This window comes from Elephantulus edwardii, unplaced genomic scaffold (genome assembly GCF_000299155.1).
Source record: "Elephantulus edwardii isolate Elephantulus edwardi_28Jun2011 unplaced genomic scaffold, EleEdw1.0 scaffold00021, whole genome shotgun sequence".
NCBI lineage: Eukaryota > Metazoa > Chordata > Mammalia > Macroscelidea > Macroscelididae > Elephantulus > Elephantulus edwardii.
In genome coordinates, this window is record NW_006399771.1 from 4,776,169 (window position 1) to 4,791,299 (window position 15,131).

Here is a 15,131-nt window from a genome sequence, read left to right on the forward strand (position 1 = left end):
TTAAGAATCTTTGTGCTCTTGATGTTGAACCTCACACAATATTGAAGGCCAGTAGGCAACTGTTTGGCTGTTTAGGTATATATAAACCATGGGCTGTGGCGGGCCATGGTGGTCTGTTTCAATGTGGCTCACCGCTCCTCCAACTCCTCATGCTGCTTCTCCCACTGGCCATCTTGATTCCAAGAATTTGTTTTAGAATAAGTTTATTCTGCAACCATGTGGGCCTCCATCATACCAGCTGTGGGGCCTGGCACCCTTCACCCATTCCAGGTGAGGGGATCCCTGGACTCTGGCCACAGCAGCCCAATGGGGATGAGGCGGTGTGGGCTTGCCAGTAAGGGGGGGGAGTTGGTGGGAGGGGGGCGCTTGCAGCAGTGGAATTCACACATTCTTTTTTGGGAATCTTTGTCCTCTTGATGTTGAGCCTCAATTCTTATTGAAGACCGTAATCAACTGGTTAATTGTTCAGTTATTGATAAACTGCAGGCTGTGGAGTACCATGGTGGCCCATTTACATGTGCCTTGCTGCTCTTCCAGTTCCTCGTGCTGCTTCCTCCACTGCCACCATCTTGGTTCCCTTGAACCATGTGCTTTTGTAATGAAATTGCAGTGTGGCTTCTTATCATTAGGCTACCAGAGCCCCCATACAGTGTGTATGTGTGTGTGTGTGTATATATATATAATTAAGTTGTATAAAATGATAAAGCAAACATTTTACCTGAACTCTAAAAATTCCTGTGTAGATCAGTAGGTACTGGTCTAAAGATTACAGAAGTCCTTAATAACACCTTTTGCTTTGGAGGGTCTGGGTGTGGTAGGCCCTCCCAGTGAAAGTTTGAGCCTTTCATTTTCTCTGCCTTGGTCCAGATAGCCACTGGACTGAAGTATGACTCAGAGTGAAACCACAGTCCTTTGGTTTTCTCTATCTTCCTCCCTCTGTGTCTGAAGCCCTTGAAAGGGAAGGGAGGGGAAATCCCAGGAAAACATCTAGGAAAATTCCTTGACGTCCTAGTGCCTTCCACACGATCCTGCAGCAGCAGAGCCATAGGGTCTGGCAGCACCCGCACACAGCTCAGCCTTCATGGGAGGATCTGGGGTTTTGAAGGTCTCAGGTGAAGCTGTTTCCTGTTCCCTGTCCCTCACCCCACGAGTTCTACATGCATCCTACCTCACTTGGTCTGGTGACAGGAAGATGGAAAACAGGGCAAGCTTTTACTTTTCCTCTGAAATTCCCCATGGCTCAGTGAACACCCAAGTTTGCACTCTCATCTGCGTTAAAACCATTGGATTAGACAAAAAAACTCAGCAGGTTCCTGAGCAATGTTGTGGTCCACCAGCCTTGGAACACTTTGGTCTTTCATGTCCTTCAGCTTCTGGAAGAGAAACAGGGGAACATGGAGGAAAGGGTATTGGGAAAGGCGGTGAAGTTCTTAAAGCAATGAACTGAGTAGTTTTAAATCCCAAGTAATCTCTGAGTCCTCCTTAATTTGAGCTCCAGCTTCATTCCTCCTCCGTGTATTTTTAAATGCTGACACCTGGGGCAGGGGATTTTAGTGTGGAATCCGTAGGCAAAGAGTTTTTGGCCCTCTCTCACACAAACTGTGATCAGATTACTTTTCAACTGAAGCTGTTGGGGAGGTGGGGGTATTTGCTTTTAAACCCATTAGATGTGCTCATTTCACCATGTGTGGTTGGAAGGCGGGAGAGAGGGGGTTTCCAAATGGAGTGAAATTCCCATTCCATGGGTATTAACTTGCCCATGGGGTTGGCAGTTCCTAAAGTTGAACAAATCTACAAACAACTACAAAAACAATAGAGGGCCCCCTCCCTTCCTTTCGTTCTCACTCTCTTTTTTTTTTTCTCTTTTCCTGCTTGCAAACGCCTTCTTGGAGGCTGAGGCTGAGTCTGGGCAGGTCTCCAAAGGTGCAGCAGCCACAACAATCCCGCAGTTCAAAGTTAAGCAGCAGTTGCACAACTTCCAGCAACTCTCCTAGCCGGCTACTGAGTTAGTTAGAGCTGAAAGCCAGGGACGTCAGAGGAGGTGATCAGAACCCCAATTCCAGGCCACCCTGAAATCCAGATTACCACCACCCTTGCCTGAACCATTATCTCCAAAAACTTCGAGATTACAGCCCTGGAATTCGCCCGAGTAGCTGACTGACCATGGCTCCCTTTGGAAAAAACTTATTAAAGACTCGGCATAAAAACAGGTAAAACCAAGTGCGTGTGAGTGTGTGTACCTGTGAGAAAGATGTGTTTCCTTTCAATGAGAATTTGATGAAAACTACTCTCAAAGGGACAAACCCCTGGGGATTTAGGTCCCTTGGGAATATTCAGCTGATGAAAATATTGTTCCAGTATCATTGATTGTCAGTGGTCGGACAAGACTTAAAGAAAAGTGAGACCGTTTTGACTTTTTGGAGTTGTTTTTGTTTTTGGTTTCCTCCCACCCTCCACTACTCCCGCTCGGGTTCTTCAGTTAGTACCACCACTAATCGCTCTTTTTGTCATTCTGAACATTGAAAAAGAGCAGGAGGATAACCTTAAGCATTAGAGACCTGTAGTGTATGAAGGATTAAAGTCGTAATGAAGATAGAACTAGAATTCATAGCCATTAATTAGAATGGAAAATATAGTTTGCTGAGACAATCAGGAAGCAGTGCTTTGGCAGCTCTGAGAGAGAGACATTCCTGAAATCCAAAAAGTTTGCTAAGGGAAAAAAATACTCTCTAAGTAACTTGTTATGAATTGATTCTGTGGAAAAATCTTTCTGAAAGTTAGGGGACTTAGAGATTGAATGAGGACTAAAAGGGCTTTCTCAATTTTATTTTGTCTTTGATCTGAAGTTTCAAGTCTGTGACACCCTTATTGTAAAGGAACTTTAAATTTTAAAAATACATGGGGAGATTTTTCTTTGAGTAAGTGGTTTAGTGAAACTGTATTTTCACTAATGCATCAAAAGTTGTATTTTCAAACCAAAAATGATGAGGATGATTTTATACATAGGCTTTACTTTTTTGAGGATATTTGTTTGGGAATAAGCTCTTTTCCACTACTCTTCTCTCAGTCATGCCTGTTTGTCATGGCTCTTTGTACTTGAAATTTATTGAGTGTAAATTTAAAAAAAAGGCACATGGAGAGTTGAAGTGATAGACTTATTTGAATGTATCTGCATAACAATATAAGGTAATATAATGTTAACAAAATATGATGAACATCCTGAACAATTTTTATTATTTTTTATTCATAATTTCCTATCGAAACAAAAATAATGAACACTCATAAACTTTCTAGGTGTGTTTTGCTATATAAATAATGTATCGCAAATATGATATTGCATATATTTACAGGGAGTGAAGATATCTGTATGTTAACAAAATGTTGTTGTTTGAGTATTTAAAAAATGTTACTGATGCTCATCAAAAATAGATATAGGTTTTAACACTGACTGTGCTGAAAGAAAAGTATTAAGGATGCAAAAAACAGACTAACAGAAATAAAATCCAAAGTGCTCTTTAAAATGATTGATTTTTAAAGTATGTTGCTTTAAATGCCATAAAACCATATCAAAAGTTACTTTAGATAAGGTCGTCATTTTAGAAAACAAGTTGTTTCTGTCAGACTGCTTTAAGAATACTATCCCTGTAGATCTGGTTGTTGACTTGCTTTTGAACAATTCTAGAATTCTGCCACTGATTTGAAAAATAACAATGCCCTAAAAGTTGGCATGCACCCTAGTGAGTTCCTCTCATGGAATTCCATCCTTCACTTTCATCACATCACTTTTACCACTACATCATCTACACTACCCATAAAATTAGCTTTCACTTACTGGGGTGAGTATACAAACAAGTTTTTAAAATTTATTATAATATAGTCCATGAAAAAATGGTAAAAAGAAAAGGAGACCAAGAAAATACAGGGATATAGTAGTATTTTAACTTCCTCTGAGGAAATGGAAAGATGCTTCTGAAGTTGATGTTTTATTATAAACATAACTCTTTTGGTAGTTTGTAAAGTTGTAACAATAAGGGTATACATAAGTTGTATTAATAATAACTGTGATTCCTTTATAGATCTTATTTTCCCATTCCTTTAAAAACCAAAACCTACAATTTATGAGTGATTGAAGACCTGAAAATAATGGTTCAACACTGAGTAAACCACCTGTTATGCTGAAGTAGACTTAATGAGTACTTATCTTTTCAGTATTTAGCATTGCTATATGGGGGGGGGAGTCTTTTTGTATTTTGTTTTATCTTTTAAAAAGGTGAAACTATGGGTGAAACTTAGTTATATATTTTACCTACACTATTGTTTATCCATTTTTTACTGTTTTATTTTATTTAAGTAATTCAACTCCAATGTGTTGTTGGAGACTAAGTATCTTTTCCCTTAGATGTGATTGATAGTGGAATAGTTAACTGATAAGAATCAGTGTATTCTTTGAGCATACGCTATAAAGTGAGTTGTAGAATGGCAATTAAGAATTTTAGTAATATGTGTACATACTTTGTGATGTGTAACTTATGTGATGAATATAACTAGTGGGATATAATTTTATCTTATTAGCAGAAAACAACAAGGATTTCTGGAGGGGATATCGGGAATTTGAGAAGATATCTATCTATCTATCTATCTATTTATTTATTTTTAAATATGGAACGCTTCACGAATTTGCGTGTCATCCTTGCGCAGGGGCCATGCTAATCTTCTCTGTATCGTTCCAATTTTAGTATATGTGCTGCGGAAGCGAGCACAAGAAGACAATTATTTTAAGAAAGTTTATCAATTGAACTTTCCTGCAACGTATTCACTCTTATAGTTGCATTTAATTACTCAAGATTAATTCATATGAGAAAGTTCTGTAAGCATTTGCAGAATAAATGGGTATTTGATAGTGTTTAAGATACAGGGTGGGGAAAGAGAATTCAAAGTTGAAGCGTACAAATATTTAGAAAGCACACACTCACTATAGAGTGAGAAAAGGGCAGAGCCCTGTCTGCCTGATAACCATTGTGTTCTCACTCCCAGGACAGTGCCTGGCATACAGTAGACCTATAATACAAGGGTTTATATCATTTTTTATTTTCAATTTTAATGAAAGTTTACAGAGCCTTTGGATTTCCATTCATACATTGTTGCACACTTTTCTCCCTATCCACCCCTCTCCCCGGTTCGCTTTTCTCTTTGAAGAAAAAAAAAATTTCCTTGTTATACAATCATCCTCCCAAACCCCCTCACCCCCAACTCCACTTTACTCTGCAGCTCTTATTCTGGACTCTTGTCAAGAACATAATACCTAATCATTTATTCCTTTTAAACAGTTCTTTCCCTCTTCTGTTTCAAGGTAGTAAATATTATTTATTCCCTCTCAAGTTCCTCCTAACACCGATGTCAGTCCCGTTTTAGGTTTATATCATTGTATAACTTAAAATTTGTCCACAAACTAGAAATACAGTTGCTGTGCTAAGATTATTTTAGAGAGCTTTGTTGGCTTAGTGGTAAGGAATTGTGCTGTCAATGCAAAAGTCAGTGTTCAAATCCACCAGCAACTCCATGCGAGAGGGACGGACATTCTTCTCCTATGGTCTATACAGCTCCTGAAAACCTACTGGGGGTGCCACCTATGGCCTGGAGGGTCACCTATGGGTCACTTCTACTAAATGGTACACAAAAGCCACAACAAGGTTGTTTTACTCCCTATTCAAGTAATACCAGTTGTTTGTTTGTGTTATAGTGACCCTATGTACAACAGCTCTGAACCCTGCTCTGTCATGAGCCAACCTCACTGTCTCTGACACACCTACCCCCATTACCACAATAACTGAGTCAATCCATCTCATCCAGGGTCTTCCTTTCTGGCATTGTCCCTCCACCCTTCCAATTATTACGTTACAAATACTAGGGTTTATCAAGGATTGGTTGACTTTTAATGTAATGAAAAACCTAAGGAAATAGACAATTATACAAACTTAGAAAACAAGAAATTCTTACCCTAGTATATAATAATTACAAAATTTTAAGAAGCATTTCTTTTCAAAGTTTGGATGAAAGTCTTCAGAAAAATTGACAGTAACTCTGGTCACAGATATTATTGTATTTGAGTTTACACATTTTCTCAATATTTTATTTATAATTTTCAAGTAAAAAAGAAATATGGCTTACATAAAATCCTTTATATTTACAATCAGAGTTAACCTTTTTTATCCTTACCTGATTAAAACAATGAGAAAACAAGTTCAAATACAATGTAACTATAATGGAATAATATTCAAACCTGTCTGAAGTGAAAAACTGCTACTATAATGAAAGAAACCTGACTACTAACATTGTTTAAGGTTCTTATAACCAAAAATACTCTAATCCCAGGAAGAAGACATTTTTACAAGACCTTTAGTCTCAGTAGATGCTTGGTTTAGTTTTAGAATAATAGAATGTTCTGTGACTGAATCACAAAGATTGATTTATATCTTCTTAAACAGGATTTGTTTTACCTAAAGATTGAAAATGTTAGAGAGTAGATATTTTTCTTCTCCACAATTATTCTATTTTAAAGCATACGGCATTTAAAGTGTTTTCCAAAATAGTAGAAATTGTTAATCAAAGAAGCATCTAATTAGGTACTAATTCTTGATAGATAGATAGATAGATGATAGATAGATATTTAATACTTGAATTTAGATTACTGACATAGTAGGTATTAAGTTCGTTCTATATTCAAATACTATCATCAGTAAATTTTCTTTTGCTTTCAACATAACAAACACTTTTTTGGGGGAAAAAAATCCAAGTTATCAAATATCAATCAAGCATATTAAAATGTTTGGGAAACTGGAATGTCGTTACAAAGCTTTTAGAATACTTGAGACATGGTATTGTAGGTATTTAATTAATGTAATATGGGAGGATAAATCTGTTTTGATCTTTTACCAACTTTTGTAGAAGTAGAAAATTGTGATAGTAAAGCAGTGTCCTATGTATTTGTTAGAAAGATAAAATTAGAATTTTCCTTTTGTTTGCAAGAAAAAAGGAAATTCACACTGTATAAAAGGATCACATCTAGTTAATAATTCCTTTATATTTGTTGCTATAGTGCTATTTAGTTATTTAATTTTTCCTATGTCTTTAGTCCCTACAATTCCAAAATCCATCACAGGTGATGATAGGAATCTTCAGAATATCAAGTGCAAATTAAAAGGCTCCAAAACATGTACTCTTAATCCATTTATTAGAAGTAAGCATTATGGCTCCATTGTTGTCTAATTGATATGTAAACTGTGCACTGCATGTGAGTCAATTAGGACGTATCTGGGAGAAATTTTTAAAGTCAAGTGCATCATATTGCATGCAAAAGTACAACATACCTTAAATGCTTCATTAGACTGTGTAATGTGTAGTTAGGAGAGAAGTTGCTAACAGTAAGAAATCATTTTCTTTGTAGTTAAGAATATAGTAAATTCAAACTATCAAATTATCACGTATTGTCCTATACTAATTCGGTAAAGATTAAACAATATTCCCCAGGTTGAATTAAAGAATATCAAATATTTGAATATGTAAATCTTCTTAGTTCCCAGGAGTTTCTGAGAAAGATTACCCCCAGTGATACCTGGTAATTTAAGTACTTACTAACTGGCAGCGGTCAGCACATTAGGAACAATGGCTAGAATGAGGTTTCCCCACCATAATAATAGCCCAAGGACAGTGGTAGCCATGAAAACTAAACTCCAGTTAAAACCTGAAATGTTACTTTAAAAAAACCGAAGCCATCTTAAACTTCCCTGCTTGAGGTGCTTCCTTTTTGTTGCCATACAAAAGTTTGGCGTTTGTCAAGGTGAAAAGTTCTCAAATGGGTAGTTGAAGAAAAATTAAACACAGTTCAAAGCTAGTTAACAATTTTATTTAAGCCATGCCATAATTAGTTAGACTGCATGACTTAGAAAGTTTCAGTGTTATCTGATTGGCCTGTAGTTCCAAGATATCTGATAATAGCCTGAATAATTTACACAGGTATGGCTTCAGCTTGTTGATTTTTAATTTTAGTTCTGAAAATGGAGGGAAACTTAAGTAGGTGTATAGGCCTGTTTCTTCCAGGTGTATGTGGATAACAGTCTTTGACAAAGAACCTGTTTGTCTCAGGCATACTGGCTTTCAAAAAGGAGGCACTATGCTATCTACACTGCAGACATGCCAAAGGAAAAGTTCAGCATATTTTTGTGTTTTATTATTCTGTAATGTATATTTGTTTAAGGTGTCTTTATAACATTCCTTAGCAAAACACAGCCTGGATTTCTTAAGAGTTAATTATTTACTCTTTTTTTTTAGTAGATTGTGACTATATCACTGTTGACTCTGTTTAATACTACACCTTCTAGAGAAAGTTTGCATTATTTGCTCGTTAGAAATGAAAGGAATACCTAGGCAACTACTAGCACAAGTACAAAACCATAATTTTATATAAATGGAGTAGAGCCTGGGGAAGATGATTAGCACTAGCAATGACAAGCAAAATAGTTTGAGAATAAGAATTATAACTTTGATAATTCAGTACTAAATGTACTGAAAAAAAGAAAAAAGTATTTTAAATTTCCTGTTCTCACAAATCAAATGACTTCTTTTAAAAGTAAGATTTCTGGTTTTGAAAGTATTATCATTGGGTATAAATGCAATGAGAACAAGAAAATTGACAAGTAAATGTCTATATACTTAAGGCTTGCAGTAACGTCTGGCTGAAAATAGGTGCTCAGTAAATAGTTGTTGGTTGAATAAATGAGTTAAACAGATACTCTCCAAATAAAGCTGAATAATAGGTAAGTAAATGTTTTTTAAACAGCTGTTTAGAGAATGAATCCATAAATGCCAGGCAGACCTTTACCATCTCTGTTCCTGTGCTCAGTCTTCCTTCTTCTTAAATGGTATGGAGCACTTTTGCTATATAGATGCCATAAGAGACTTTACCAGACTTGAAGTAGAAAGTAAGCCCAAAAAAAGGCATATTCTTTCTTTTTCCAGTATAAGCACTAGTTATCACGTAGTGACCTTATGTGTGTTGTTGTTATTGTTAGGTGCCATGGAGTCAAGTACGACTCACTGTGACCCTATGAATAACAATCTTAATCTTATCCTATGCCATCTTCACAACTTCCTGACATGCTATATACCATTGCAGGACTCACTGTGTCAATCTACCTAACCTTTGTTAACCATCTACCTGTCCAAGCATCATGTCCTTCTCCAAGGAATAGCCTCTCCTATCAACATGCCCAAAGTATGTGAGGCGATGCCTTATCATTCTTGCCTCCAAAGAACACTCCAGTTGCACCCTCTTCAAAACATAATTGGTTGTTTTTTGGGCTGTCCATGGGATATTCAGTGTTCTTCTCCAATACCACAGCTAAAAGACATCAATTCTTCTCCTGTCATCCTTATTCATTGTCCAGCTCTCAGAAGCATAGCAAGTAATCAGAAAGACTATAGCCTGAATCAGATGAACCTTAGTGCTCAAACTGACATCATCACTCCTCAATCATTTGGAGAAGTCCCTCTTTGCAGATTTTCACCATGTAATCCATCTCCTCCTTTCCTGAATGCTGGAAACGTGTGTTACCTGTGGACGCAAGTAAGATTAAGTTGTTGACAGGAGTCCCTTCTCCATCTATCAGGATGTTGCCTATCAGTCCAGTGGTAATAATCTTTGCTTTCTTGAACTTATGCATAGCAGAAGGATATATTTTGAGGTTCTGTAGCATTTTATCAATGTCGGTGTGGTTGAGTGTGTTGCTTTATCATCATTATTGTATTGGACAGGCATTTACCTGATGTAGTCCAAAGATTTTTGCATTGGCTAATCTAAAAAACAGATTTCTTCCCATTCTTTCTTATTCTGGAATTCTGTTTATCCGTCGTGGTGACCTGCTGGTACTTGAAATACCAATGGCAGAGCTTCCTGCACAGCCAAATAAAAGGAACCACAGAATGAACCTGACAGACATAGGGTAGCATCCTTTGAGAGAATATAAACTATGTATACCCATCAGAAAGCTTTGGCAGGTGACGGTGAATGTTTACTATAGATCCCACTGCAGAATGTAGATCATTCTTCCCTTTTTTTAAATTTACTGGAGGGGTAAAAAGAGAAAGAAAAAGTGACAGAGAAAGAGGATGAGGGACCATTTTAAATGTTTTATTATCATATATGTTTGGGAATTTTATTATTTTTTACATATATTAAGATTTATACTCCTTGTGTGAAATTTTTGTGATATAGGAAATAAAGGAAATGTAAGGAATTTCTAGAAAAATAGCTTGACTGAGAAATTCAGCTTTATAATTACATAGACTGTAGATCACATCTCAGTTCTGTTATTAGTTGTGTGCCTTGGGGCAAATATTTTCTCATTTTTAATGTAGCAAGAACAATAATATCATGTATAATTTGGCCAATCCAAATTATGCAAGGTACAATTATAAATTTTAAAAAGTTATTTAGGTCACTCTTGGAAGAGGACCTCACTTATGCTTTGGTTTCGTTAGTTTGAGGGAAAATTTACCTTTGCTAACATTCCTTATAACATTGTACTCTATTATTTGAAAGTGATACTTGTACACTACACTTGATCTTAGCAAAAAGGCTGAGAAATGAGATACTTCAGGAAAAAGTAATTATTACTTACCTTATTTTACAAACGACATATCTAAGATAAAAAGCAGTTAAACACTTAATAGGTGGTAGAACTAGCACTTGAATTCATGCCCCTTAACTGTTACTGTGTAAAATCCATTGAAGTTTAATTTTTCCTTATCTTTAAAACAGTTAAGCATAAACCACTGAATTTCTGAATTAAACTTCATTCTATAGAAATTTATCACAGTCAATCCATAATAAATAGTCAATAAATATTTACATGCTGTTAAGACCTGTTAGATTAAAAATGCTATGAAGTGCATCTCTAGCTTTAAAATTTAAGCAAGTTGGTGTTTGGGGCTTTGAAATCTTCACTTTGAGTCACTAAATTTATTTATCAGCACTGATTTATTTTTCCTTCTGTATATAAAGTAGATTAAAGTTGATTGAATATAATTATAAACAAGTCTATAAATATTATACAGAATTACTCTTTTAATTTAATGAAATGTTTTCTTTCTAATCACTTTCAGGTTTCAACTTCACATCTCTTTTAAGATAAAATTATGTACCCAGGAGTGAGTCTGCAATTTATTTTTTATAAAGAATAAAGAACTTAAATACTTTAGTGTTTTCTCTAATTTATTACATGGGAGACTGAATATAATATTTAAGATTTCCTTCAGGTTTAAGTTCCTATAATTGGAAAAAGCTCTCTGCAGGGTGAAATTTCAGTATAAGGTTTGCTTATTCACTTTTCAAGATAAAGTTTAAAATAGAATTTTAAGAAAATATTCTTGGCAATATTGTTTTACATAAAATGTAATGCATTGCCACGGAACTATAATAAGAAACATGTTTTATATAAAATGTAATGCATTGCCACAGAACTATCATAAAAGACATTATGATGAAAATCAAATGTGTTGATTTATAACTGATACTACTTATAATAGTTACTGAATGCTTATTATTTGATTAACATGACTCTAAGTTTAACAAATTAGATAGATGAATGCTTTAAGCAACTACATTTTCATTTCATTTCTTTATCACTGGCAAACTCTGCATTTAGTACTATAGAAGACATGCAAAGACATAGCCTCATTCCTAGGAGATTAAACTCCTAATTGAGAAAATAGTATTATGGTTAAATATCTCATGCATGAGCTCTCTTTCAAAAATCACTTTTCCATGGGAAATTCTTTTTGACAGAGTACATAAAAATCACAATCTGTATAATACAATTAAGAAAATAAGAGAATAATCTCTTGGAATTGAGGAAGGGCAGCTCCTCTGTAAAGTAGGTGTTCAGTGAATGCTGATTGACTCCCTAAGTAGAGGAATATATGAAAAGAGTAAAGGAAGGCAAAGGAAAATAAAACTACCATTATTGTAATTAGATAGCATTCATTATGCTCCCACAGTTAAATGGCAGGCTTGGACAAGAGAACGGAATGCAATAAGATGTACAAAAAGATGTAGGAGGGGACTGAATCACACAAAGCCAAGATTGACTCAGGTAGGCTAATCCAAAGAGAACACTCCATGAAGCAGGCAATAATATGGTCAATTTGGCAAGAATCCACAATTTTGATCAAATTGATACAGAAAAACACAACTGAAGCTAAAAGAGAGAAGTATTAAGAATGTCTTTATATAACAGTGTTAGTCTGAATGCTAACTGTAGTTGACTTTTGTTCATCTTTATTATCTTCTTAAATTGGTTAGCATATCAGAACAAGGAATTGAGGGATCCCATTTGTCTATGAATGTTTTCATTTTAATTTCATTAAAGTAGATAGTGATGCCATTTAAGCAAATTCTTGTGTCCACTCATAATGGTCTGAGCCTTAAACACTCTGTATGTGTATATTTGTTCTTCATTTATGACTGCAACATGATATAATCATCTCAAAAGCTTCTAAGTCTGGCTGTCCTCATTTGCTCTGCCTTCTCTCATTCTAACTGTGATTACCAGCGGTTAACGGGACTAAGCATAATATCCAGGAGGAAAACATTCGTTTTGGGAAACCAACGTCTCCCACAGTGGAGCCAAAGCCCTGCACACACGACTTCATATTTTCGTGGAAGCTATAAGAGTTGCCATTGAAAACCTATGAATATTCTCGTGGGGTAGACATATAATTACCACATTCTCTTATGAAGAAAAGAACTCTACACAATTAGAAAAACACGTAAGAAGCTATAGTGGACCTTTGAGGTCCCATTTCTATTAACAGCACAGGAAGCTATGCACTAAAAATAGCAGTGGCTCAGAAATAATTTGATGTATTTTCTTGAGTGCCTGCTCTTCTAATCTAGTGTGCAAATCAAAGAATTACTTTGTTTGTTGTTGTGTACCTTCAAGTCAGAACCGACCTAGAGCTGACCCTCTGATGGGTTTTCAGAGGCAGTTGATTGTACAGGAGGAGATTGCCCATCCTCCTCCTGCCTAAAGCAGCTGATGGATTTGAACCATGTGTCTTCAGGATTGCAGCATAGCTTCTTGCCACTTGGTCACCAGTGCTCCTGTGCTTGCATCTTACAATTAACAATAATAATGAGAATTAGGCTAAGTTACTTTTATTTTCTTGTTGGTCATTTTCAGTAGCTAGGATCAGGATAGAGCAGGGCTCAGATCTGTTGTTCCTATGGTCAGGAAAAGTCATAAATTCTTGATAGTATCCAACAAGATAAGATAGAATAGAAAGTTTTCTTTGCATTGTCTGTAAAGAGTTCTGCTTCTAACTAAAGAATAAACGTCTCTAATGGTTCAAATCTACCAAGTGCTGCATGGGAGAACGATGGGACATTTTCTCTCATAGAATTAAGAGCCATGGAAACCCACTAGAGACTCAGTGATGGGTCAAGCAGCAATGAAAGTGAGAGATATGACAGTGTAAAACTGACCTGCAGGTTTCCCAAGACTGTAATTCTGGGTAATGAGTTATACAGCTGACCCAAAGCACTCAGTTAGAATCCACCAATTGTTCTGAAAGAGGAAGATAGATCATTTCCTCCCTTACACTTTACAGCCTCTCAAAACCTGCACCAGGGTCAGAAATGAGTGGGTTTTGCCTCAATATCAGAGAAGTCTTTAACGAAATTGAAGGTTACATTTTCAAATATTCTGGTAGATTTGAACAGCCAGTTTTTCTAGCAACACTTTAACTAGAGATTCTACGAAATGAATTAGACATCAACATTAAGAAAGCAAGCATCCTCACCACTGGGCCAATAGGCAACAACACAATTTTGTTTTGTTGTGTGTACTATAGAGTTGGAACCAATCTGTAACTGACCCTTCAGTAGGTTTTGAGAGGCTGTTAATCACACTAGAGGAGATTGCCCATCCTTCTCCCCTGGAACAGCTGCTGGCATCAAACTGCATGCATCGGGATGGCAGTGCAGCTTCTTGCCACCAGGCCACCAGAACTCCCTATCATAATAGAGAGAGAAAAGATTAAAATGGTCAATGATTTCATCTTACTTTGATCAACAATCATCATCCTTGGTAATAATAGGTGGTCATTTCATTGGACAAGTCAATCATCTTGGACCTCTCCAAAATATGGAAGAGTAATGATGTCAGTTGGAAGACAAGGGTGTACCTTAATCAGAACATGGTCTTCTCAGTGGCTTGCTATGCGTCTGAGAAGTCAATAAGTATGACAGAAGGAGAATTGATGCCTTCAAGTTGTATTGTTAGGGAAGAATACTGAATATCCCAAGGACTAATAGAATAAATGTCATACCAGTAAAAACATTATTATTATTGCTATTACTACTATATTGTGCTAAAGATGTTTTTGTGTATATAGAAGTATTTCTTTAATATTTTATCCATAGAAATGTACACTGTCTATTAATATATACATTTTGGTCACTGACTTTAGATAGGGAATCTTACCTAACTTATATATACATTCAGTTTTAAGAGTTTTAAGATCAGAAATTATTTATAATCTGAGAGTTTCCCGAACAGAAAGATACTTCATTTTTTAAAATTTATTCATTGTTGCACATTTTCTTCCCTCTCCTTCTCTGCCCACTCCCCCAGGCCACTTTTTGATGCACCCCTTGTTCCAGATTGTTGTCATACACTTAATACCCAATTATATGTTCCTTTTAGACTTTCTTCTTCCTCATCTGTTCCAATGCAGCATTCATTATCTATAATTCTTTCTCTATTCTCCCTCTCCAAGTCTCCATGTCAGTCCTATTTTATAATAGCAGTGATATACAGTTTTTGTCCTTTTCTGACTGAGATATTTCACTCCACATAAGGTCATCTAGGCTCAGCAATGTTCTGTAATGTTTTACAAGTTCATTGTTTTTCAATGCTGCATAATATTCCCTTGTGTGAATACCATGGTTTTTCTATACATTCATTTGGTGATGGACACTTTACTTGTTTCCATCTCTTTTCTATTTTGACTAATGCAGCAAAAAACATGGGTTTGCATGCGTCTCTTTGAGCTGCAGCTCTGATTTCTTAAAG

General features: G+C 36.0%; 1 protein-coding gene across 1 annotated transcript in view; it reads left to right on the top strand.

The window, feature by feature from the left end:
* The first annotated feature begins 2,161 nt into the window (after positions 1 to 2,161).
* The window catches only part of RASSF9 (Ras association (RalGDS/AF-6) domain family (N-terminal) member 9), a 42,159-nt gene continuing 29,189 nt past the window's right edge, over positions 2,162 to 15,131 (top strand). Inside the window, exon 1 of the mRNA XM_006882530.1 lies at positions 2,162 to 2,210. Coding sequence (XP_006882592.1) covers positions 2,164 to 2,210 — 47 coding nt within the window. The 5' untranslated portion in view covers positions 2,162 to 2,163. The remainder of the gene's footprint in view (positions 2,211 to 15,131) is intronic.